Here is a 23513-nt window from a genome sequence, read left to right as displayed (position 1 = left end):
AAAAAAATCTGATCCCTGGACGAAAACCCCCAAATCCTGCAGGGGAAAAATCAGGGGGTGTCTGTGGAGTCTTGAGGGAGAGCTCCTCACTTCCCCCCAAAAAAACCTGATCCTTTCCCCAAATCCTGGGTGGAAAAAAGGTGAGGGAGCCTCCACAGAGTCCCGAGGGAGGGGTCCTCCCTTCCCAAAAAAATTCTGATCCCTGCATAAAAACCCCAAAATCCTGGGTGGCAAAAAGGTCGGGGAGCATCTATGAGGAGCCCAAGCCCAGATTCTCTGCAGGGCTCCCCACTTCCAAAAAATCTGATCCCGGCACAAAAATCCCAAAATCCTGGGTGGCAAAAAGGTCAGGGGGCCTCCAAAGAGTCCTGAGGGAAGGGTCCTCACTTCCCAAATAAACCTGATCCTTTCCCCAAATCCTGGATGGAAAAAAAGGTCAAGGAGCACCTGCAGAGTCCTGACTGAGGGGTTCTCACTTCCCAAAAACATCTGGGAATTGCATGAAAATCCCCAAATCTGAGGGAGCGAAAAAGGTCAAGGGAGCATCCATGGGATCTTGGGTGAGGGGTCCTCGCTCCCCAAAATTCAGATCCATTTTTTTGGCCGAGTGAAGCGAAGGAGCTCCAGGAACCTTGGGGACACTGAGACGCCTCCGGGACATCCCAGACAGAGCCACCAGCTCCCGTTTGGATCTCCTGGGAAAGCTCCTGGGAATTCCCTGCTCAGCGCCTGGGAGGTCCCTGGCAAATTCTGGATTTGTGGGATCTGGAGCAGCAAATCCTGGAAAAACTCCTGGGAAAACTCCTGGGAATTCCCTGCTCAGCGCCTGGGAGGTCCCTGGCAAATTCTGGATTTGTGGGATCTGGAGGAGCAAATCCCACCCGGGAATGCCGGGGCTGGGAATTCCCAACCCCGCGGTGTCGCGATCCCTGGAATTCGTGGAATATTTGGGACGGACAGGGAGCTCCACGTTCCCTCCATTCCCTCACGTTTCTCCCGTCATTTTCCCAAAGGTTTGGCTAAAAATAGATTTTTGTGCAATTCCCGGGGCTGGGAAAAGCAATTCCACCTCTCCTCCAGGAAAAAAAAAACGTTCCCTCCCTTTCCAGGGAGCCTCTTTGGGCAATATCCACAATTTTTGTGCTGAGGTTGCTGCCCAGTGACCTCCGGAGCATTTCCAGACTGGATCCAAACCAGTTTAAGGTCAGGCCACATCTCCTGATCTCCAGACAGGGTTTAGGATTAGGTTTAGGATTAGGTTTGGGTTCAGGTCTCTCCCTCCCAAGCCATGGGAAGTGTTTGACTTTAATCCCTGGGCGTTGCACGTTCCGAGTTTAAATTTGGCACCGAAATATTCCAGAAATTCTTTATTTATTGCTTAAATAAAAATGTCCCGAGCAGGTGGAGGTGCCCTGTCCCTCTCTGGGGCTCTGAGGGACGGACAGCACCGACCTGAGGAGGAGAATTCCCTCGGGAATATTGCACAAAAATTCGGGTGGAAGGTTGGAGGTGGTGAAATTCCCCGTCCGCTCTCAAACTCGGCTGCTCCGGCCTCGGCGGGGCAAAAACCAGGATCAGGGAATGATGAAATCGTGGAATAACAGAATCAGGGAATCATGGAGTATCAGAGGGTCACGAAACCATGGAGTTAGGGAATAATGGAATCAGAGAATAATGGAATTATAGAATCAGAGAATCATGGAATCATGAAACCATAAAATCATGGAATCAGAGGATCATGGAATCATAAAATCACAAAATGGTGGAATTAGAGGATCACAGAATCACAAAATCATGGAATAATAGAGTCAGAGGATCAGAAAATCATGGAGTAAGAGAATCAGAGAATCACGGAATAACAGAAGCGTGAAATAATGGAAAAAATAAAATCAGAGAATCCGAGAAAATCAGAGGATCATGGAATGGTTTGGGTTGGGAAGGAACCTTCAGGATCATCCCGTTCCAAGCCCCTGCCATAGCCAGGGACAATTCCAACTGTCCCAGGTCTCTCCAAGCCCCATCCAACCTTTCCTCGGACACCTCCAGGAACGGGGCAGTGCCGAACCCCAAGGTTCTGAGGACTCTGATCTCCTTCCCTGCATCTCCCCATGGGAAGGGCACAATTCCAGGAGCTTATCTCGGTCCCGAGCCCTGCCAGCCGCCAGGCTGCCTCGAAAGCAGCCGGGCAGGTCTGGGAAGTGCCCTAATTCCAGCCTGGAATCGGCACCAGCACCAGCAAGGCCTGAGTCAGGCTTTGGGCTTGGGCTGGGGTATTCCCAAAGCTGGAGACTAAAGCCGAGCCTATCCCAGAGGGAACAGCAAGGCAGGACCCAGGGGGAAAGCGGGAATTTTATGGATGGGAGAAAATTCCAGAATTTTCTGGCCTTGAGCTGCCGAAGGGTTGTTGAGGGAGGAAGGTGCAGCCGCTTCCAGGTGTTGCCCAGGAATTCCGGGAGGTGAGGTGGGACCAGCTCAGCCTGTTGGAAGTGATCGTGTCGGGATCTCGATCCGATAAAAGCCCCGGAAAAGCCGCGGAGATGAGCCCGGGATGACCAAAGGTGACGAAATTCCCGTCTGGGTGGGACACGGCGTCTCCAGGAGCCGTGTCCCGATGGATCCCGGAGATTTGGGGGATTGGGATTGCATTTCAGAGGCTTTTCCCACTCCATAAATGTCTGTTTTTCGTTCCACCTGGACTAATCCTCCGGGAATGCAGAATTCCCTTTATTTCACGCCTAGGCTGAAACACCTTTTTAAATTCCCGTCTGGAATTCCGTGGGGCCTCTTCCTCATATTCCATTCGGGTAGGGAAAATCTTGGATATTGTTAAAAATCCGCGGAGGTGAACTCAGCTCCCTCTGCTCCATCACGTTTGGATGGATGAGAGCTGCATCTCCGTGGAAAATGAGATTTATCCAGAGAATTCTGGGATTACTGAGGTTGGAAAAGCCCTCCAAGGCGATTGAGTCCATCTTTAGATGCATCAACTCCTTTCCAGGAATTCCCTGGACACTTCCAGGAGTGACAACTCCAAACCTCACTGGGCAGGCTCTGACCACCCCTTCCAGGAGGAAATTCCTGGAATTTCCAGGAAATCCCTCCTGGTGATGCCAGACTGAAATGAAAGTTGAGGGAAATCCGTGAAGTTCTTCCCAAGGAAAATTCAGGGGAGGTTTAGCTGTGGAATGGCCCCTGGATGGATTGAGGTGGGAATTCCCAATAAAATCCCAGGAATTTCAGATATCGGGGGTCCTTCAGCTGTGGAATGGCCCCTGGATGGGTTGAGGTGGGAATTCCCAATAAATCCCAGGAATTTCAGATATTGGGGGTCCTTTAGCTGTGGAATGGCCCCTGGATGGGTTGAGGTGGGAACTCCCAATAAAATCCCAGGAATTTCAGATATTGGGGATCTTTTAGCTGTGGAATGGCTCCTGGATGGATTGAGGTGGGAATTCCCAGTAAATCCCAGGAATTTCAGACATCAGGGGGTGTTTTAGCTGTGGAATGGCCCCTGGATGGGTTGAGGTGGGAATTCCCAGTAAATCCCAGGAATTTCAGACATCAGGGGGTGTTTTAGCTGTGGAATGGCCCCTGGATGGGTTGAGGTGGGAATTCCCAGTAAATCCCAGGAATTTCAGACATCAGGGGGTGTTTTAGCTGTGGAACGGCCCCTGGATGGGTTGAGGTGGCACCAAACCCCACCAAGCCCCCAAACCTCAACGGGGTCTCCCACAACTCCACCATCCCAAGGCTCTGACCTTTACCCAGGGAGAAATCCCACAGCTGAGTGGGATTAGTCAGGGGAACGAACTCAGAATCCTCTCTGGAAAGTGCCTACGTGTAAAACCCGGCCGGGCAAGGTTCTTGTGAAAGAATGAGCTCATCAGCCAGGAGGACTCATTCCCAGAAGGCAGGGCTTCCAAACCCTATAAAAGATCCCAAATCTCCCCTCTCCAGCATCCACTCCGCTCCCGCTGCTCCCTCGGCACCGGCTGGGTGAGTCCCGGAATCCCGAGGGGTCCTCGGGGAATTTTGGGATTGGGGATCCCGAGGTTCCTCCTTGGGGAGGTTTGGGATTGGGGATCCCAAGGTTGCTCAGGGAGGTTTGGGATTCAGAATTCTGAGATTTTTTAGGGAGGTTTGGGATTGAGAATATCGAGGTTTTGGGGGGGGATATTTGGGATTGAGAATCCTGGGATTTTTGGGGAGGTTTGGGTTTTTAGAATTCTGAGGTTTTGGAGGGGATGTTTGGGATTCAGAATCCCAATATTTTAGGGCGATGTTTGGGATTGAGAATCTGAATGTTTTGGGGTGATGTTTGGGATGGAGAATCTCGATTTTTGGGGGGATATCTGGGTTTCCGACTCTCAGAAAAGGTTGGATTTTGTGCCTTGGGATATGCAGAGGGTTCCTGGAAAGGAGGGAATTTGTGGGCGTTGGGGCAGCCTGGAAATGGCACTGGAAGGCAAATTAAGACCGAGCCTAAATCTGAGGGTAATTAAGCCCTAAATTAGACCCTTCCTGAGGCAGGGATCAGATGGAATTCCGTTGGTTCAAGGGCGAATCTCCTCCCTCCAAGGAAGGACACCAAACCCTCTCCGGCCAAACTGATTTTCCCATTTGATTTTATAACCAAAATGCTTTTAAAACTTCCATTTCACCCAGGAATTCCTTGGAAAGAGGCAAATTTGGGAGCACGAGGGCGCTGCAGGGCAAGGAGTGAAAATATTCCCCAAGCGCCGCCTCATCCATGTCACGAACAAGATCTTAATTAATTAATAAATTAATTAATCAAGGTCTTATCAGATGTTAAAAAAAAAAAAAAAAAAAAAAAGAAAGAGAGAAGAGAGGAAGGAATCGGCTGTGAGAGGAGCTGGGAACACCCCGGGGAAGGGAGGAGGAATTTCCCCTCTCTCTGCCTTGGGGAGTTCAAATCCCTTTTGGAATTCTCACCTTCCTCTCCCTGGATCTTACAAAGCGGCAGCACAGGAATTCCCGAGGTCCGGGCGAGCCCTTCAGCGGCCACAAAATTGTCCCCGAATTGTCCCCGAATTGTCGGGGAGGAGAAATCCGCGCTGCGCGCTCTGACTCAGGAGGGGACAGCGGTGACAGCCCCGGACCTCGGGGACGCTTTATCCCAGAGAATTCCCTTCCCAGGGCCCTTCCAGGGTCACCCAAACCCTCGGCACTGTCACCGGAGCTGGGTGAGACCGGAACGGGAGGAGGAGCTGCCTCCTGGGAATTTAACCCTCCGCTCGCCGGAGCCTCGAGAAACCTCCAAATTCCAAGGAAAAGCTGAAAATCGAGGGGGGGGGAAAGCAGGAATTATTTCGGGTTTACCAGTCCAAAACACCCCTTGGCCCCACATTTTTATTTTTCTTTTTTTTTTTTTTTCTTTCTGGCACGACAAACGTCCTGAAATGTTTGGGAGGACAAGGGCGGAGGAGGAAAATTCGGCATTTTAAAATTCTAACACATTTTTCAGAACTGTGTCACCCTCGTCCCGGTAACGCAAGAAATTCCCGCTTTTTTTTTTTTTTTTCTCCAGGTGATCCCGTTTTCCCGCAGAGATGTCTCTGAACCAGATGCAAATCAAGCAGGAGCTGCAGCTCCCCCCCGGTTTGGGTAAAACCACCCCAAAACAGAGCCCGGAGCATCCCCAAATCCCGGTGCCCGAGCCGCTCCCGGCAGCGGCGCAATTCCCGGAAAAGGCGATCCCAGAACCGGGAAAAGGGGAAACTGCCCTGCCCCAGGAGCAGCAAACCCAGATCCCGGAGGGATTCCCGAATCCCGGACCTGCTCCGCGCCTGGAAGAGAAATCCTGCCCGGAACCGACGCTGGAGAAGCAGGAGGTCAAGGAGATCCCTATTCCCGTTGCCGTTCCCTGCGCCCAGGAGAAGCAGCAGTGCCAGGAAATCCCGGTGTCCATCCCAGAAAAGCAGGAATGCAAAGAAATCCCGGTGTCCATCCCAGAAAAACAGGAATGCAAAGAAATCCCGGTGTCCATCCCTGACCCTGTCCCGTGTTCCCAGGAGAAGCAACAGTGCCAGGAAATCCCAGTGTCCATCCCCGACCCTGTCCCGTGTGCCCAGGAAAAGCAGGAATGCAAGGAAATCCCGGTGTCCATCCCGGAAAAACAGGAAAAGCAGGAATGCAAGGAAATCCCGGTGTCCATCCCGGAAAAACAGGAAAAGCAGGAATGCAAAGAAATCCCGGTGTCAATCCCAGAAAAACAGGAATGCAAGGACACCCCTGTCCCCATCCCGGTTTCAATCCCTGAACCCACCCCGTGTGCCCAGGAAAAGCAGGAATGCAAGGAAATCCCGGTGTCTATCCCAGAAAAACAGGAAAAGCAGGAATGCAAGGAAATCCCTGTGTCCATCCCAGAAAAACAGGAATGCAAGGAAATCCCGGTGTCCATCCCGGAAAAGCAGGAATGCAAGGACACCCCTGTCCCCATCCCAGTCCCAGACCCCGCCCCGTCTTCCCAAGAAAAGCAGGAATTCCAGGAGATCTCAGACCCCACCCCCTCTTCCCAGGAAAAGCAGGAATTGCAGGAGATCCCGGTGCCCGTCCCGGAGCAGCGCTCCCTTCCCGAGAAATTCCCTCCCCTGGAGCAGCAGCTGGAGCAGCCCGGCCCGTGGCAGAAATAGAGGGAAAACCCCGATCCCGGGGGTTTTCTCCCCGAATCCAGAGGTTTTTCCAAGCCTTTTTTTGGTTGATTTTTTTTTTTTGTTTGGTTGGTTTTTTTTTAACCCCTGCAGAGCTTTTTGTCAGGAATTCCTTCCAGCCGCCCCTCCCGCTAACGCCTTGTCCTTTACTAACAGCAGGGAATTCCCGTCGGGAATGCTTTTCCAGCAGGGTTGTAGCTCCGCTTCCCAAATTCCTGCCCTTTTTTTCCCCCCAATCCCGCGGCTTTGGAATGCCCAAAAAGCCCCCCCAAAAAAAAATTATCATGGAGCAAGGGGGGGTTTGTGAAGTTAAAAGCCCCAAATCCAGGGAAGAGCTCATCCCCTTTTTTCCTGCCTTTCCCCCCTGGGTTCCAGCTCCCGCCTGGAATTTGGGAAGTTTTTCCCTAAAAATAATCAGATTTTGTGCGGGATCTGCCGCCAAAACGCTCGAAACTTCCCAAACCGGGAATTAGCGCTGAATAAAAAAAATAATCCTTTGGGACTGAGGGAAGAAAAAGAAGATTTTTAGCATAGATCCGACTTTGGTGGAATTCAAAACAATCCTTTGGAATTGAGGTGGGGGGGGAAAGGAAGAATTTCAGGATAAATCCGAGCTCGCTCTCCCCTCGAATTTCCTCGGAGGTGTCAAAGAACAGGTCAGGCCGTGAATATTCCCTAATTACCCAAATTTATGGATAATTAACTCCACTCCAGACATGTTTGGGAAGGGATTAACCCCGGGCGTGGCGCGGACCGGGATAAAGGAGGAATTCCAGCCGGGAATGTTTCGCCACCCGTCGGTGTTTGGGACTTGGTCTCGCGATTGTTTTCGGCTGCTGTTGGATCCAGGATTTATTTCACTGTGAAAATTCCGCAATAAAAGCGACTTTCAGTACCGAGTTTTGGGAATTTTTGTTCCTGGTCGTAGGGGGGGTTTATACCAGGTTGTGTTGGTTTTTTTTGGTTTTTTGGGGTTTTTTTTATGAAATTGTGGGGATTTTCGTACCAAATTTTGGGGATTTTTGTGCCAAGTTTTGGGGGTTTTTATACCAAGTCTTGGGGATTTTTTAATCAAGCTTTGGGAAGTTTTATACTGAGTTTTGGGGGGGGTTCATATCAAGTTTTGGGGATTTTTTAATCAAATTTTGGGAAGTTTTCTACCAAGTTTTGGGGGGCTTTATATCAAGTTCTGGGAATTTTTTTTAATCAAATTGTGGGAATTCTTATACCAAGTTTTGGGAATTTTTGTACCAAATTGCTGGAATTTTTTTAAATCAAGTTTTGGGGATTTTTATTCCAGGTTTTGGGGATTTTCAACGGCTTCTCCTGAAAAAGATGAAGAGGAGGCTCAGCTTGCAAAAGCCGGGTTTTGTGTGTGCTTAAAGTTGATATTTTAGGGGAAAATAAAAGAGAAGGAGAAGGGAAAACGGGAGAAAAGCACCAACAAAAACACCAGGAAGCAACCGCGAGGTCATTCCATCATTTTATTGCACCACATCCCAAATTAAACTCGGAATTAAAACCATCCCCCGCCGTTCATCTATCATCTTTTCTAAACCTAATTAAGCGCATCTCGTTGTGAGGTAATTTCTGGCAAGCGGAGCGGGTGGCTGCAGGGCTGGAGGCGTTCCCGGGAGCCAGGAGAGGTGGGAAACGCAGGATTTGGGATTTGGGATGGCTCCTACTTCTGCTTGGAGCACTGCTGCTGCTGCTGCTGCTGCTGGGGCAGGCTCTTCACGGCCGCCTGGGCCTGGCCTTTGGAGGCCTGGCTTTGCTGGACCCCCTTGGGAAGGGCCCCGCATTTCTGCTGGCACTGGGCCGGGATCTGCTGCGGCTGCTTCTGCTGCTGCTGGGACATCCTGGCCGGGCCTGCAATTCAAAACCAGGGAGAGAGCCGAGCACATTTTAGGCTTAAATTCGCCTTTTTGGGTAATTTTAAAGGTGAAATTTTGGGTAATTTTAGAGGTGAATAAATTCGCCTTTTTGGGGTGTTGGGGTTCCGGGCGCTGCCTCAGCTTTGAGGTCGACCCCGCGGATTTCAACTCAATCCCAGTCCCGAACCAGGATTAGATCCCTGAACTCTGAATTTTGGGGAGTTGCTTCCCCGCCCTTTGTTGGGGTTTTTTTTTGGATCCCATCCCGTTCCCTGCGGGATCGGTCACCCCGCTGAGGGATCGGGGGGTAGCTGTGCCTAAAACGAGGATCAGAGGCAAAGCCCAGCCTAACAAAGCCAGGGAAAGGCTGCAGAGCTGGAGAGGAGACAAACGGCACCGGGGGTTTTCCTTCCTTCCTTCCCCCTGCTCATTTTTTTTCTGGGAATCTCGACTTTCAGGGGAAAAAAAGTGGATTTGGAGGAAAGCTGAACTCAAGGAGAAGCTCCAAGAAAAGCAGCAAAAGAGGAACTGAAAACTGGGGAAATCTCAGGATTGGGAGTTTTGTCAGGGAAAAAATCCTTTGGTAACAATCCCAGTATTGGATACCAATCCCAGTATTTGATAATATTCCCAGTATTTGATAATATTCCAATTATTTGTTAATATTCCAATTATTTGTTAATATTCCCAGTATTTCATAATATTCCCAGTATTTGATACCAATCCCAATATTTTATACCGATTTTTGGAACCACCATGTCTCTTCCCAGCTCCTTGAGACCCCCCAGAGCAGGAGCCACACCCAAGGGCCATGAAATTCGGGTGGATTGAGGATTTTATCCAAGAAAACGGAACCAGGATCCCCGGGAATCCGGGAAGCTGTTCCACCATCATGCCCATGGATGCCGGCCTTTGGTTATCCACGGGATTCTTATCAATCCCAGAAAAATCATCACAGAGTTCCGACCCAAAGAGTCCCGAACCACTGGATGGAGCCTCAAAACACCCAAAATTCTACAACACGGTTTTCCACCCGTTGCAGGCGGAATTTTTGGGGGGAGGCACGACCCCAGCTTGGGGCAGAAAACAGCGAAAAATCCCAATTTTTGCAGAAGACACAACCCCAGTTTGGGGCAGAAAACAGCGAAAAATCCCAATTTTTGCGGAAGACACAACCCCAGTTTGGGGCAGAAAACAGCGAAAAAAATCCCAATTTTTGGGGGAGATGACCCCAGTTTGGGGCAGAAAACAGCGAAAAAAATCCCAATTTTTGGGGAGACAACCCCAGATGGGGCAGAAAACAGCGAAAAATCCCATTTTTCCCACCCTGGGGCACCAAACCCCCCGTCTGGGCAGCGAGAGGGGCAGGGAGGGACTCACCTGGCGCGTCCTGCTGGAGGAGGGAGCTCAGGAGGAGCCGCTGCGGGTGCGGAGCCTCTCCCGAGGAGCAGCTTTTATATCCCTCAGGATGGCTCCGGATTAAACTCGGTGACCAGAATCTTTCACAACCGGAACCGGCTCCGCTCCCACCTCCTGGACCTCGGTCAAAGCCCGGCAGGGATTCCCTCCTCTCCCAGCTGCTGCGGGGGACTGGGTGTTCTTCAGCCGGGGCACGCCCAGGGCTGCTCATCGCGGGGTGATTTGTTAATAATTCGTTAATGATTTCTTAATAATTCACAGCACCCCCGTCCCGAGCAAAGAACCGGCAGCCGGGACAACCCACGTCCACTCGGGAATGAGTTTTAGGGATAATTTTGGCTGGGGAGCACCTGGAGAAGCCTGAGTGGGGTTGGGAGTCTGTGCTGTCTCCTAGGGAAGGCTCCAGATCCCAGTTTGGAACCTGGAAAAGCACCAGATCCCAGTTTGGGACCTGGAAAAGCACCAGATCCCAGTTTGGGACCTGGAAAAGCACCAGATCCCAGTTTGGGACCTGGAAAAGCACCAGATCCCAGTTTGGTTCTGGATTTTGCTGTTTCCCTCCTCTATTTCCCATCCCAAAAACAAGAATGAAACTTTATTTTTATTTTATTTCCCCCCCCCCCCCCCCCCCCGCAATAAATCAGGAAGGTTTTCCAGGCTCCTGCACCTGATGAAATATCCCTAATTTATTGCAAATATCCCAGGAATTCCAGCAATTCCCAACACTGACCACAGCCGGTGCGTCAGGGCTTGGCCACAGGAAATGTGGGGAGCACAGCAGGTCCCTCCAGGATTTTCCAGGTGCTCCCTGTTCCCAGATAAAATGGAAAAAAAAAAAAATCCATTTTCAGGCACAGGTGATGGATTGGGATGGAGATGGTCCAAAATCGGGTGATTCACAGGGTTGGAACTCCACGTGATTCCTGATTTAAACCTTTTCCATGATTCATGGTTTAAACCTTTTCCAGGCCTCCAAGAGCTTGGATCCCCAAAAGTCTGGAGGAGTTTGAGGCGCAAATTCCTCACTTCCCCATCAGTTTTCCTGGGAATGCCCAGTCCAGGTGTGTTCAGGTGCAGGGGTTGTTTTTTTTTTTTTTTCCATGATTCCTGACTTTTCCTTTTCCACGCCCCAAAGATGCCACAGAAGTGGCACCTCCAGGGGCAGAGCTTGGATCCTCAAAGATTTGGGTTCCTCGGGCGGAGTTTGAGGTGCAGAGCCCTCATTCCCCCACCCATTTTCCTGGGAGTTTCTGGCCCAGGTGTGGGGTTGTTCGCCCCCATCCCTAAAACCTTTTCCATGTCCCCAGGGTGCCACAAAAGTGTCACCTCCAAGTTGCTCCTGAGGGCAGATCCTCAAATTCCACGGAGGAATTCCAGGTGCTGATTCCTCACTTCCCCATCCATTTTTTTTTTTTTTGGGGGGGGGAATTTCTGCTCCTGCTTTGCCCCTCGGGTGTGCTCAGGTGTTTGCCCTCCCCAGCTGCGGGGTTTTTTTTTGCCTGCCACCATCCCCACCTGCGGGTGTCACCTCCTGGTGTCACCTCCTGGTGTCGGCAGCGAGGGACACAAAGAGGAACCTGCTCCTCGCCTCCCCACCCGCACATTAAAGAGGAGATTTGGAAACAGCGTCGGCACGCCCCCGGAATATTAATATCTCTCTTTTCTTCTCCAGATTAGATGTTCCCCACCCTTCCCGTAATGAGGGGGTAGGTGGGGAGCGATTTCAGCATTCCCAGACGGGGCCGGAGGTGAAGAAAGCCACAGGCACAACCCAGGACACAGTGGGAGCTTTATCTCCGAAATTTGGGGGTTTTTTAATGGGTTTAACTCCCTCCAGTTAACAACTTTTATGGGTTTAACACCCTCCAGATGGCCACGGGGTCAGATTCAGCTTCTAACTTATCCGGAATAAAGGTGGAGGAGCCTTAATTATTAAAATTATTTAGAATTTATTTATTTATTAAAATATTTATTTGTTCAATTGTTAAAGTGCAATCATTTAAATTTACTTAAAACTGTGCCTTCCAGGTGTCCAATTCCTTTATTAATTTAAGGCTTTCTTCCACTTAAATTCGCCTTTTAACGGTTTCTAGGATTTACTTCCAAAATCCCAAGCTGTGAAGACCGAAACTCGGTCTGAAAATCAAATTTCTATCAATAATTTCAGGCATCTCTCAGAAAAGAATTGACCAGACGATGATTTCTTTGTCGAATTAGAAGGAATTTCTCCGTATTAAACGGTTTTTTACTTCAGGCATAAAACCCTCCCCAACCACTTCTGAAAACTGAAATTAAAGATATTTTGGGGCCTGAAGTCATGGAAATGGGGAGAAAAAAGACAAAAGACAGCTGGTGCCATCGATGGTCATTTTTTATTGCTGCACAGAGAATGCACAAGACTGAGAAGAGACAAGAGGAGAAGGGAAGGGGAAAAGCGTCGACATCTTCCACCACCAGCTGCTGACAGCGTTTCCCGGGAATCCCAGCGCTAAAGTATTGGGAATATCCACGGAAAAACGCCAGCACGGCAGGAGCAGAAGTGAAAACACAGGGAACGCTCAGGGAGGAAACGTTTTCCAAGACAAAGACAGCGTGGGGCGATCAGAGCAGGACGTTGCGTTGCCGACGGGTCTGCGCCGTGTTTTCCATCCAGAGCCTGCGATTTTGGCTCCTCACCGGTGACCGGAGCCTCCCCGCAGGGCCAGGCCCGCGTCAGGGTCAGCAGGGGCGGGAGCAGGGCTCCAGGCACACGGCCTCGCACGACTCCACACACTTGGTGCTGCAAACCTCGGCCTGGCACTGCTCCACGCACTTGGTGACACAGGGCTCGGGGCACTGGGCGGGGCACGGGGTGGCACAGACGTCCACGCACTGCGGGGCACAGCTGGTGGCACACTGGGTGGCACAAACATCCACGCACTGCGGGGCACAGCTGGTGGCGCACTGGGTGGCACAAACATCCACGCACTGCGGGGCACAGCTGGTGGCGCACTGGGTGGCACAGACATCCACGCACTGCGGGGCACAGCTGGTGGCGCACTGGGTGGCGCAGGGCTCCACGCACTGGGTGACACAGCTGGTGGCACAGGGGGCCTGGCAGACCTCGACGCACTGGGTGGCGCAGGGCTCCGGGCACTTGGCGCACTTCTGCAGGCAGGGAGGGGGCAGGCAGGGCTGCTTGCACTGCTCGTAGTAGTAGGACATCCTGGGGAGGCGCTGGGAGAGCAGGAAAGAGCTGGGAAAGAGCTGGGAAAGAGACAAAAAGAAAAAAGGTCAGGATATCGGTGCGTGCTGATCGAGGCGCGATTGGCGGTGAGCGGTCGCGGTGGGTTCGTGTTCGGCTGAGGAAAGGAATGTTGGGAAAAGATCCTGCGTCCAGGATTCCTGGGTTCTGGAGTTGGAAGAGACCCCTCAAGGATCTCATCAAGTCCGGCTTTTCAGGGAATGGCCCCTGCAGGGATCAAATCCGTGAGCTTGGCGCTGTGGGCCAATCCCAGGGTTTTTATGGAATTAACGCTGCCAGAGAACCCCTTCCTTCTCTGGGAACCTGCTAGGAAGCCTAGAGCCATGAATCCTGAATTTTATGGGATTGCAAACTCTGTAGAAGCCATAACAGAAAATACTCCAGTTCCTCCTATTCCCAGTTCCATCAGCAGACGTTCCAGGCCTCGTCTCCTCCTTATCAGATCCTCACGCCCACCTGGGCTGGGAATTCCCAACCACAAAGCCCAGAGGCCACAAATCCCCACCATTATCCCATGGAATCGCGGGATGGTTTGGGTTGGGAGGAATCTCAAAGATCATCTCGTTCCAGCCCAGACCAAGTTGCTGCAAGACCTGTCCAACCTGGCCTTGGACACTTCCAGGGATGAGGAATCCATGGGATAACCTGGGCCAGGGCCTCACGGTTTCTCCCCAATATCCAACCTAAATTTCTTCCCAATATCCAACCTAAATTTCAGTGTAAACCCATTCCCTGTGTCCTGTCCCCGCAGCTCCTGAGGAAAAGTCCCTCTCCAGCTCCCCTGGAGCCCCTGCAGATCCCGGACCTGAGCTCTCCAGAGGCTGAACATTCCCAGCTCTCCCATCCTGATGATCCTCCAGATCCTGAGACATCACTGGAGTTTTTTTGGTGGATTAATGGGGCTCGCAAGGGAAGGGTTGGCCCAGAGGCTGCAGCTCCAATTTCCAGCTCATTTCCTCCTCTTGGCTTCTCCCAGAGGTCTCCCCCGGCTTTGCCTGCAGGAATTCTGCAGCTCCCTCCTTCCAGATAGAGCCTCTTCCCACCCATCCCGTTTGAAGTCCCAGGAGCTGCTCCACAGCATCCATTAATTTATTTAATTCCCAGCCTTAACGAGGCAGGAACAAATTAACCAGGATGGAACAGGAGGGAGGAGGAGGAGAAGCAGCCGCAGTTCTGCACGAGGCGACTTCTCCAAGCTCCTCCAGGCAGAGCAAACCCTCAATAAAATCCCCAATCCCAGGACAAATCCCAGAAGAGAAGCACAGGAGCGAAGCTCTGCCGGAACCAGGAGTGAACTCTCTTTTTCCACGAGACATCCTGATAGAAATTCCCTGATAAAGCCAAGGAGGACTTACCGGGTCACCGGTCCTGGCGAGCGACGGAGAAGCCAAAGGAACTGGCGGGAGCCTCGGAACCCAAACCTTTTATACGGCCGGAGTGGCGTCAGCTCCGGAAACGCGGGAGCCCAGGGGGATGGACAGCTGACCACAAACTGCCCCGGCAGGCTCCTCCTCCACATGCTTTGCATGTTTGTTTGCATCCTAATTTTTGGTGGAAGGCCTCTTCCAGGAAAGCAGGTGATGCTGAGGCAGCCGCGCTCCCATCCCGGTCATGCGGTTCCCAACGGGAATGGTGGAGTCATTAAAAAAAAAAAACCAAAACAGCAGCGGGTGATGAATTAATTGGCTTTCAGAAAGGGATTTAATGCGCTGGGACATTTCCGTGGCCTTATTTCCATAAATGTTGGGTTTTGATACCTGGAGTTTTTCCAACATGGGATGGCTGTTATTAGGGAAGATGGGTAATTAATTGGATTTACTATGAGAAATAGCCTGTCCTAATTCTCATGGAAAGGCACAGCCAGTCCTCCAGCACTCCCACATAACCTTGAGGACCCCATTTTCCTGATAAATTAAATTATTTCATTCATCCGACCCATTCTTTTCCATGGATTAACACCATGTGTGCTTGGAAATTCCAGTGGGGACACAACTCCAGGTTTTTTGAGGAACACTTCAAGACATTCAAGGCAGGATAATCCTCATTTTAAAAATGTTTTTCCCTCACAGAAAAGTACAAAATGCTCCAGTTTAAATGGGATTTAAGCCCAGGGTGATACTAATAATAATAATAATTTTTAATAAAGTTTTGCAGGTTTTGGAAAATCAACATTTCTCTCAGATATTCCAATCACAGAGATGGGAAGGCGACCATCACAAAAATGCTGAATAGGGGAGAAAAAACCACCCCGAAACGAACCAACCCAGCATGAGCAGCACGTCCTGTTTACGCCCCAAACCCGGAGTCCCCGGGAGAATTCCAGGCGTCAGCGCCGGTTCCTTCCCAGTGCTTGTACTGGAATTCCACCCGGAGCTGACGGATCTCCACGGGGTTTTTTGTCACCTCAGCTTTTCCACAGACTCAGCTCCCCACGTGCAGCTTCTCCCCTTCCCCGGAGGCTCCGGTGCCCCCAGGGCTTTTCCGGGGATAAACTGGGACTGGCAGAGTGTGGTTTGCTCATCTTAAACACCTCCTTTGCCACGGGAGGAGAAACTGCACCCAGCAGAGCTCGGATCTGGGAGCTGAATTTTTAGGCCGATGAATCCCTCCTCATTTTCTCCTCCTCGAGCTGCCGGGTGTGGAAATTTTCCCCCAGAGCAGCTTCCAAGTCTTATCTTCCCAAGGAATATCCCATATTCCGGTTGGAACGGCTCCTCATTATCTCCTCAGGCTCCAGGCTCACCTCAAAACCATCTCTGAGGACCGGTCCTGCGCCTCCCTTTCTACCCCGAGTTGTTTCACACCCTGTAGTTAACCTTGATTAGCAAGAAATTGGGGCCTTCCAAAAGTGGATTGTTTCTGGAGACGTAAAGGGACCCGCGTTCCGACACGTGGGAACGTCACGGGGCCGGGTCGTTATCCCTAATTGGCACTCATTTGGGAATCTCCATTACGTTCATGGACAGCTGGAGTCATTGGAGTTGTCACGTTGGTGTCGTGAGTCAGGACCCCACAGCGACGTCCTTCGGTGGCTCCGGTGACTCCTCCGCGGCAGGCCGGGCGTTCCGGAGGGAATTCCACGAGGGAATTCCATGAGGGCAGCAGCCCCAGCTCCAAGGGTCTTGTGCTGGAGGGCCAAAGATTTTCCAGGGTCCCAAAATCCCTGAGATTGGGGAAGATCTCCCAGAACATCAAGTCCAAGATGTGTCCGAGCCCGCCTTGGTCACCCCGAGGAATCTCCAGGAATTCCTCAGACACCTCCAGGGGTGGCCAATCCAAACCCCCCTGAGCCCCTTCCAAGGCCTCCCCACCCTTTCCAGGAGGGATTTGCACAAATTTCCCACCCTGGGCCTCCCCTGGCACAGCTCGAGGTTGTTCCCTCTTGTCCGGTTCCCTTCCCTGAGATCAGATCCCAAATTCCCCCTGGATCCTCCTTTTCTCCCGGCTGAGGCTCCCCCATCTCCCTCAGGATTTTCCAGACCCTTCCCCAGCCCCATTCCCACCCCTGGACAGGCTCCAGCCCCTCCATGTCCCTCTTTCCATGATTTTCCAGACCTGGACACAGAATCGAGGTCCAACCCCTCCACCCCAAAATTCCCATTTTCCCGAGCAAGAAAAGGAATTTTTTTCTGCGTGTTTCGGTCAATTTTCAAGGAAATCAGGGATTCTCCCCATTTTCCTGCCCAAACCCTCCACAACCGGTTGCAATTAACCCTCCTGGGCCTTCATCAGACCCAACTTTCCCCTCTCCTCATTCCCACAAGGGCCGGGGCGAGGTGGGAGGGTCTGACCCAGCTCCAGGGCAGTGTCCAGGCGGCTCTGGGAACCCTGGAATTTTTGGGATGCCAGGAGGATGAGAGGAGAGGACGCTCAGCCTCACACGGGCGCGAGCGGCTCCTCCAGTCCATGCCCGAGGGACACTTTGGATCCAGCCATGACAGGAACCCAAATCCCACCATTCCGGCCTCTTTTCCTGTTTACTGCGGAAGGTGAGCGCGCAGGGAAGAATGACAATTAGCACCTGGGTAATTAAACCTGGGAAGGAGGAACCGGCTGTGGTTACGAAAAAAAAAAAAAAAAGAAAAACATTCCTCACCTCTTTTATCTCTTTGCCTTCTCTGCTTTGATTTGCTCCGTTTTTTAAGGAAAAATCTCTGGATTTCCCTCCAGACTTTTTTTTTTTTTAGTTTGGTGGATAAAATTGCTTTGATCTCCATGGAAATGTTAGAGCTCACCTGGCGGAGGAACCAGGGGGATTCCTACAACATTTCCTTGCAGTGAGCAGCAATTTTTTGCCTATTTTAATTTCACAGGTATGGAATAAACATCCAGGTGTTCATGCAGGAAGAATTCCCGTTTGTTTGGTTGGTTGGTTTTCTGGAAATGGGGGCTCCGAGATGATTTAAATCTGAATTTTACGGACACGTGATTAGATACCCTACCGGCACCACACCAGAAGGGAAAAATTAATCCAAAAGCCCATTTTTTTTCCCCTCACCTACATTTTATTTCCCAGGAAACCGAAGGATTTGGGAGCAGGAGCAAAGGACATCATTGCCTGCGCAGAATTTTAAGGAATTTTAGAGGCGTTTTGGGGTCCGGTGAAACCCCACGGGGAGGATTTGTGCCCCGGCCCGCCGGGATCGGAGGAGCTCCGGGGGAGGAGCTCGCAGGTTGTCACCAACCCCGGGCCTTGGGGCATCTTTGGAGGAGCCGGTGGCGGCTCCCAGACGGTCGCGCCCCGTCTGCCGCCGCCCCCGCTCCTCCCGCCCGCATTCCGAGCGGGATTTGCTGCGCCAAACCCTCCCCAAACCCTCCCCGGGCCCGGCTCCCAGCCGAGCTCAGCCTGGGGAGCCTCCCGGGATGGTCCCGGATCCCCGTTTGGGGGGTTTGGGATCGAGTGACAGAGAAGTGCTTGGAAAATTTCACCTTTTTTTGGTGGGTTTTCAGGTGTTTTTCCAGGGTGGAAATCCCATCTGAGCTGGGATTTCAGATGTTGGTCTGGGTTATCAGATGTTGATCTGGGTTATCAGATATTGATCTGGGATTTCAAGCATTGATCTGGGATTTCAGGCGTTGATCTGGGATTTCAGACGTTGATCTGGGATTTCACACATTGATTTGGGATTTCACACATTGATCTGGGATATCAGGCATTGATCTGGGATTTCAGACATTGATTTGGGATTTCAGACATTAATCTGGGGTTTCAGACATTGATTTGGGATATCACAGATGTCAGGACTGAGGGAAGGGCTGGAGATGTGCTTTTGAGATGACCTGGGCCGGGCCAGCAGTTGGATTTGATGATCCCTGTGCGCCCCTTCCATCTCAGGGCATTCCACAATCCCAGGGAGACCTTCCCAAGCATTTTTTATTGCAAAAAATTTGGGATTTTAGGAAAGGAATTAAAAGGAGGCAAAGGAAACGCGCGAGGCCGATGCCAAGATCGTTTCTTTTATTGCTTCAAGGAAAAAGATCAGGAGGAAGGACAGAACAAAGAGGGGAATTTCTCCATCACACTCCTGGTGCGAGGGGGAACTGTGGATTCTTTCTCCCAGGGAACCATCCCGGGGGCACAAAATCGCTCGGTGACGTCCTGTGAGGAACGGCGCTTTCTTGGGGTGAAAAACAGCAGGAACGGGGCAGAACGTGAGGAAAATGAGGATTTACTCTTCCTCTGCAGATCCCGTGGGGATCGCACCCCGGAGCCCCTCAGCGAGCCCGGAATTTCGGGCAGCCCGAGACGGAGTAGCGCTGGCCGCACACGGGGCAGGTCTGGGTGACGCAGGTGGTGGGGCAGGAGTCGGCGCACCTGGTGACAACCTGGACACCTCCACGGCACTGAGAGGTGGCACGGCTGGGGACACAGCACGGGGCTGGGCACGGGGTGGGCACTCCCTGGCAGCAGGGGTCCTGGCAGGTCGTGGTGCAGGTGGTCACTCCCTGGCTGCAAGAACCTTGGCAGGTGGTCACTCCCTGGCTGCAGGGGTCCTGGCAGGTCGTGGTGCATGTGGTCACTCCCTGGCTGCAGGAACCTTGGCAGGTGGTCACTCCCTGGCAGCAAGGGCCCTGGCAGGTGGTGGTGCATGTGGTCACTCCCTGGCAGCAGGGGTCCTGGCAGGTGGTCACTCCCTGGCTGCAAGAACCTTGGCAGGTGGTCACTCCCTGGCAGCAGGGGTCCTGGCAGGTGGTGGTGCACGTGGTCACTCCCTGGCTGCAAGAACTTCGGCAGGTGGTCACTCCCTGGCAGCAAGGGTCCTGGCAGGTGGTGGTGCATGTGGTCACTCCCTGGCAGCAGGGATTTTGGCCAGTGGTCACTCCCTGGCAGCAGGAACCTTGGCAGGTGGTGGTGCAGGTGCTCACTCCCTGGCAGCAGGGATTTTGGCATGAGGTCACTCCCTGGCAGCAGGGGTCCTGGCAGGTGGTAGTGCAGGTGGTCACTCCCTGGCAGCAGGGGTCCACACACCTGGTGGCACATCTGGTGACACAACAAGCATCTTGGCACCTGGCCACCCCCTGGCAGCACGGGTCCACGCACCTGGTGGCACATGTGGTCACTCCCTGGCAGCAGGGGTCCTGACAGGTGGTGGTGCAGGTGGTCACTCCCTGGCAGCAGGGATTTTGGCCAGTGGTCACTCCCTGGCAGCAGGGGTCCTGGCAGGTCGTGGTGCAGGTGGTCACCCCCTGGCAGCACGGGTCCACGCACCTGGTGGCACATGTGGTGACACAGCAGGGATCCTGGCACGTGGTGACGCACTTGGTGACCTCCTGGCAGCACGGGTCAACGCATCTGGTGGTTGTGCACTTGGTGACCTCCTTACAACACGGATCTTGGCACGTGGTGACACATTTGGTGACCTCCTGGCAGCAGGGATCGACACACCTGGTGGCACATCTGGTCACACAACAGGGATCTTGGCACGTGGTGACACACTTAGCGACCTCCTTGCCGCAGGGATCTTGGCACGTGGTGACGCACTTGGTGACCTCCTGACAACATGGATCAACACATCTGGTTCTGCACTTGGTGACCTCCTGGCAGCAGGGATCCACACATCTGGTGACACACTTGGCGACCTCCTTGCCGCAGGGGTCTTGGCACGTGGTGACACACTTGGTGACCTCCTGGCAGCAGGGATCCACACACCTGGGCTCACACCTGGTCACACAGCAGGGATCTTGGCACGGGGTGGAGCACTTGGACGCCTTCTTGTAGCACGGATCCACACATCTGGAGCTGGACTTGCTCCCCTTCTTGGAGCAGGGATCTCCACATCTGGTGCTGGACTTGGCGCCTTTCTTGCACCACGGAATCACCCACGGGCTGCTCCACTTGGTCACCTTCTTGCAGCAGGGCTCGTAACACGGCGTGAGGCCCCTGGGGGCTTTCTTGCCACATGGGTCCACATACGTGGTGACACACTTGCTGACCTCCTGACAGCAGGGATCCACACGTGTGGTGACACACTTGGTGACCTCCTGACTGCATGGGTCCACACACCTGGTGACACGCTTGGAGACCTCCTGGCAGCACGGATCCACACACGTGGTCACCTCCTTGCAACACGGATCTTGGCACGTGGTGACACACTTGGTGACCTCCTGACAACGGGGATCCACACATGTGGTGGTGCATGTGGTCACCTCCTTGCAGCAGGGATCCTGGCACGTGGTGACACACTTGGTGACCTCCTGGCAGCAGGGGTCCACACACGTGGTGACACGCTTGGTGACCTCCTTATAACACGGATCCTGACATGTTGTGACACACTTGGTGACCTCCTGACAGCAGGGATCCACACACCTGGTGACACGCTTGGAGATCTGACAACACGGGTCCACACATGTGGTCACTTCCTTGCAACAGGGATCCTGGCACGTGGTGACACACTTGGTGACCTCCTTACAACAGGGATCCTGGCACGTGGTGACACATTTGGTGACCTCCTGGCAGCAGGGGTCCACACACGTGGTGGTGCACTTGGTGACCTCCTTACATGTGGTGGTGCATGTGGTCACCTCCTTGCAGCAGGGATCCTGGCACGTGGTGACACACTTGGTGACCTCCTGGCAGCAGGGATCCACACACCTGGTGACACACTTGGTGACCTCCTTACAACAGGGATCCTGGCACGTTGTGGTGCACTTGGTGACCTCCTTATAACACGGATCTTGACATGTGGTGACACGCTTGGTGACCTCCTTACAACAGGGATCCTGGCACGTTGTGGTGCACTTGGTGACCTCCTTGCAACAGGGATCCTGACATGTGGTGACACACTTGGTGACCTCCTGGCAGCACGGATCCTGACACCTGGTTGTGCACTTGGTGACCTCTTGACAGCACGGATCTTGACATGTGGTGGTGCACGTGGTGACCTCCTTATAACACGGATCTTGGCACGTTGTGACACACTTGGTGACCTCCTGACGACACGGATCTTGACACGTGGTGACACACTTGGTGACCTCCTTATAACACGGATCCTGACACGTGGTTGTGCACTTGGTGACGTCCCTATAACACGGATCTTGACACGTTGTGACACACTTGGTGACCTCCTGACAGCACGGATCCTGGCACGTTGTGACACACTTGGTGACCTCCCTATAACACGGATCCTGACACGTGGTGACACACTTGGTGACCTCCTGACGACACGGATCTTGACACGTGGTTTCACACTTGGTGACCTCCTTATAACACGGATCTTGACAAGTGGTGACACACTTGGTGACCTCCTGACAGCACGGATCTTGACACGTGGTGGTGCACGTGGTGACCTCCTTATAACACGGATCCTGACACGTTGTGACACACTTGGTGACCTCCTTATAACACGGATCCTGGCACGTGGTTTCACACTTGGTGACCTCCTGGCAGCACTCCTGGCTCCTGCTGCAGCTCTCGGTCACCCGGCAGCAGCAGCAGCAGCAGGGGTTCCTGCACCTCGTGGAGCTCCTGGCCACGTCCTGGCAGCTCGGGGGCACGCACGTGGTGGCCACGAGGCTGCAGGGCTTGGCGGCCTGGGCCAGGCTGCCCAGGCTGCCCAGGCTGATGTAGGTGGTGGTGCCGGGGTAGCAGCAGGGGCTCCGGCAGGGAGGGAGGCACCGGGAGCCGCCGGCGGTGCCGCAGGGATCCAGGCTGGGTCTCACCGGGAAGCTCCGCACCAGCACGGCGGGAGGGGGGATGCAGATCTGGCTCAGCGGGCAGCCGGTGGCGCGACGCATTCTTGGGGGGAACGGGGGGAGGCTGGAAGCGGGAGAGGGATAAAATTTAAAATTTAAAAGGTGTGAAAACGTTCCAGGCTGTTCCATACACTGGATTAATTCTTCCTTTTCCCATTGAATCCCGAACTGGGAAAACAGCCGTGAGGCGAGGAAGTGACTCCACATGAAAGTGTTTTAGACAAATTTGTAGCTGTTTTCAGGCAGCTTCCTCTCAAAACAGGAAGCAAAAATTGTTTGGGCTCCTTTAGGTTTTCTGCAAGGTCTGAAGCCTCCACCTGCCCACGCCTCCCCTTGCTTCGGGACGAATCTTTCCCATTTCTTCCCTGATTTCCACCAAAAAGGCTTCAGAACACCCTGCCCTCATCCAGAGGCCGCCAGTGGCAGCTCCGTGCTGGGAAACCTCCCCAAGGAAAGGCTCTGCCACGGCTGCGTTTCCCACAAAATCTGCCTGGACCTTCCCACCCCGAGTTTTCCTCCCAGGCACCGCGGCCTCCCCTGGCAGCCTGAGAGTCTCCACTCCTTATCACCCCTCCCACTCCTCCCCTTTGAAGTCCCAGCTTGGCCTTTTGATCTCTCCCAGCACCAACAATTCCCTGGGTGAAACACGGCACAAGGTCGGTGAGGGCAGAGAGAGAATTTCGTCCTCCTCGATGGAAAAAGAGCGAAACCCACAGCAAATAAACCCCAGAGAAGACAGAATTAAAATCTGGGGGAATCCCAACCCCAATATCCCCACGCAGAAACACTTTTAAGTCTTTTAATTTGTTTCTGCACGGCTCCAAAATGAAAACAAAAAAAACCCCAACCACGAGGTGACTTCCCAGGAAACCAAGCCGGACTCACCCAATTCTCCACCAGCGAGCACCAAATGAAACCAAAAATGGCTTGAGGAACAGGACAATAGGAATCCTTTTATAGGATTTTGGTGTCCGTGGCTCCGGAAGTGAGACACCTCAGGGGTATGGAAATCAAATATTTAATAATCCAGACCTGCTCTGCTCCAATCCTTCAATTACTTCGCTCGACGTTATAATTTTTAATGTCGCCGGGGTGGGATGTGAGGCTCTTGTG

At 52.8% G+C, this 23513-nt stretch overlaps 3 protein-coding genes across 3 annotated transcripts; 1 reads left to right on the top strand and 2 right to left on the bottom strand.

Annotated features, from left to right (window-relative positions):
- The first annotated feature begins 5570 nt into the window (after positions 1–5570).
- On the top strand, positions 5571–6653 carry LOC118695856 (E3 ubiquitin-protein ligase RNF12-B-like). Its single transcript, XM_036397667.1, has 2 exons — positions 5571–6326; positions 6561–6653. Exons 1-2 carry the CDS (start codon positions 5571–5573, stop codon positions 6651–6653), a joined length of 849 nt encoding a protein of 282 aa, XP_036253560.1.
- Positions 6654–12682: 6029 nt separating this feature from the next.
- On the bottom strand, positions 12683–13168 carry LOC118696023 (keratin-associated protein 10-6-like). The gene has a single exon (XM_036397943.1). It carries the CDS (start codon positions 13166–13168, stop codon positions 12683–12685), a length of 486 nt encoding a protein of 161 aa, XP_036253836.1.
- Positions 13169–18923: 5755 nt separating this feature from the next.
- LOC118695855 (keratin-associated protein 10-4-like) lies at positions 18924–22442 on the bottom strand. Its single transcript, XM_054517578.1, has 6 exons — positions 21276–22442; positions 20766–21200; positions 20623–20687; positions 20179–20358; positions 19918–20094; positions 18924–19068 (listed from the first exon to the last, which is right to left on the bottom strand). Exons 1-6 carry the CDS (start codon positions 22440–22442, stop codon positions 18924–18926), a joined length of 2169 nt encoding a protein of 722 aa, XP_054373553.1.
- Positions 22443–23513: the final 1071 nt, after the last annotated feature.

Source organism: Molothrus ater, chromosome 29 (assembly GCF_012460135.2).
Source record: "Molothrus ater isolate BHLD 08-10-18 breed brown headed cowbird chromosome 29, BPBGC_Mater_1.1, whole genome shotgun sequence".
NCBI classification, from domain to species: Eukaryota; Metazoa; Chordata; class Aves; order Passeriformes; family Icteridae; genus Molothrus; species Molothrus ater.
Note: the sequence above shows the minus strand (reverse complement) of the source record. Positions and strands in the feature narration are given on the sequence as shown.